Genomic DNA, 1,696 nt, shown 5'->3' with positions numbered 1-1,696 from the left:
TTACGACACGAACGACCTTGTAGCTTACGGTATGGGTCAGCTTAGAGGTCAAGCAAATGATTGGTGGGATAACAAGAAAAAGGAAATCGGAAGCGAAGCAGCTAGGGCAATGACCTGGGACGAGTTTAAGGTACCATTCCTTAAACACCACAGTCCCAAGGCGGTTATCAATCGAATCAAAGAGGAATTCATTCAGCTTAGGCAGAAAGGTGAATCTATCGATAAGATCATGGGGATCTTTCTCGACGAACTGAGGTTTTGTGATGAGTTGGTGACATCCGAAGAACAGAAAGTGTATTATTACTATAATATGCTAAGTGCAGAGTATCAGGAGTTTATGACTCCCTCGAAGGACGAGACTCTCACTGAAATCATTAATACTGCTCGAGAGAGGGAGATAGAGCTGAAGAGCAAATAGAGAGAGGTGAAAGAAGGGCACAAGTTATTAATACAAGCCCTAAGAAAAAGGTGCGTACAACCAAGTCATCAAAGAAACAGGATGGGAAAGGCAGGTCGCCGAGCTGTAAGGTTTCCGGGAAAGGGCACAAGGGCGAGTGCCAGTTTAAAGATAAGCCATGTTCTATATGTGGGAAGACAGGGCACACGGCTGCATTATGCCCTGGGAAGGTGTCGGTGTGTCATAAATGCTACCAACCGGGTCACAAGAAATCGGAATGTCCGGAGCTAGTCGAGAAAAAGGATGGCAAGGATTCACATACAGAGACTCCAAAAGCAAAAGCCAGATCCTTCCAGTTAACCGCAGCCAAGGCAAAGGTGGAACCCGATGTGGTCTCAGGTATATTTGCCATAAATTCAATTCCCGCACATGTTTTATTTGACACAGGTGCGAATAAATACTTTATTTCACATGGATTTATTCGACATCCTTCGTTCGAACTGACAAAAATACCTATGCCTTTAGAAGTAGAAATAGGTGACAACAAAAGTTTTGTCGTATGTGACGTGTGTCAAAATTGTAAGATGAGTATCGACGGTGAAGAATACTCAATAGATTTGATTCCAATGTCGATGGGAGAATTCCAAGTAGTGGTTGGGATGGATTAGTTATCCCGACATCACGCGTAGGTTGTGTGTTTCCGCAAGGAGATTAAGTTAACATCTCCAAGTGGAAAACACGTTACTATTTATGGCGAAAAAGGGGGTAATCCCGTTATGTGCTCAATGCTAAAAGCTCACAAACTTATGAGGCGTGGATGTAGAGCGTTTATGATATACGTAAACGAACCAGACAAAGGATCGCTAAAGATTGAAGACATACCGGTGGTACGTGAATATGCTTATGTATTTCGGGAAGATTTGCCGGGAATACCGCCTGAACGGGATGTAGAGTTCGGAATCGAATTGATTCCGGGCGCGAAACCTGTGGCCAAGGCGCCGTATCGGCTCGAGCCATCGGAGCTACAAGAATTGATGTCTCAAATCCAAGACCTACTCGACAAGGGGTTTATTAGGCCAAGTGTGTCTCCGTGGGGTGCACTGGTGCTATTTGTGAAGAAGAAGGATGGGAGCATGCGCATGTGTATCGATTACCGGGAGTTAAATAAACCCACGGTGAAAAATCGATATCCACTCCCAAGAATTAATGACCTATTTGGCCAATTGCAAGGTGCAAGTTGGTTCTCCAAGATCGACCTTAGATCGGGGTATCATCAGTTGAAAGTCAAGGAGGAGGATG

General features: G+C 44.6%; 1 protein-coding gene across 1 annotated transcript; it reads left to right on the top strand.

Moving 5' to 3' along the window:
- The first annotated feature begins 499 nt into the window (after positions 1 to 499).
- LOC110870396 lies at positions 500 to 1,065 on the top strand. Its single transcript, XM_022119580.1, has 3 exons — positions 500 to 512; positions 599 to 796; positions 845 to 1,065. Exons 1-3 carry the CDS (start codon positions 500 to 502, stop codon positions 1,063 to 1,065), a joined length of 432 nt encoding a protein of 143 aa, XP_021975272.1.
- The last annotated feature ends 631 nt before the right edge of the window (positions 1,066 to 1,696 follow it).

This window comes from Helianthus annuus, chromosome 8, assembly GCF_002127325.2.
Source record: "Helianthus annuus cultivar XRQ/B chromosome 8, HanXRQr2.0-SUNRISE, whole genome shotgun sequence".
In the NCBI taxonomy this organism is placed as follows: Eukaryota; Viridiplantae; Streptophyta; class Magnoliopsida; order Asterales; family Asteraceae; genus Helianthus; species Helianthus annuus.
This window is presented reverse-complemented; position numbering and strand designations above follow the sequence as displayed.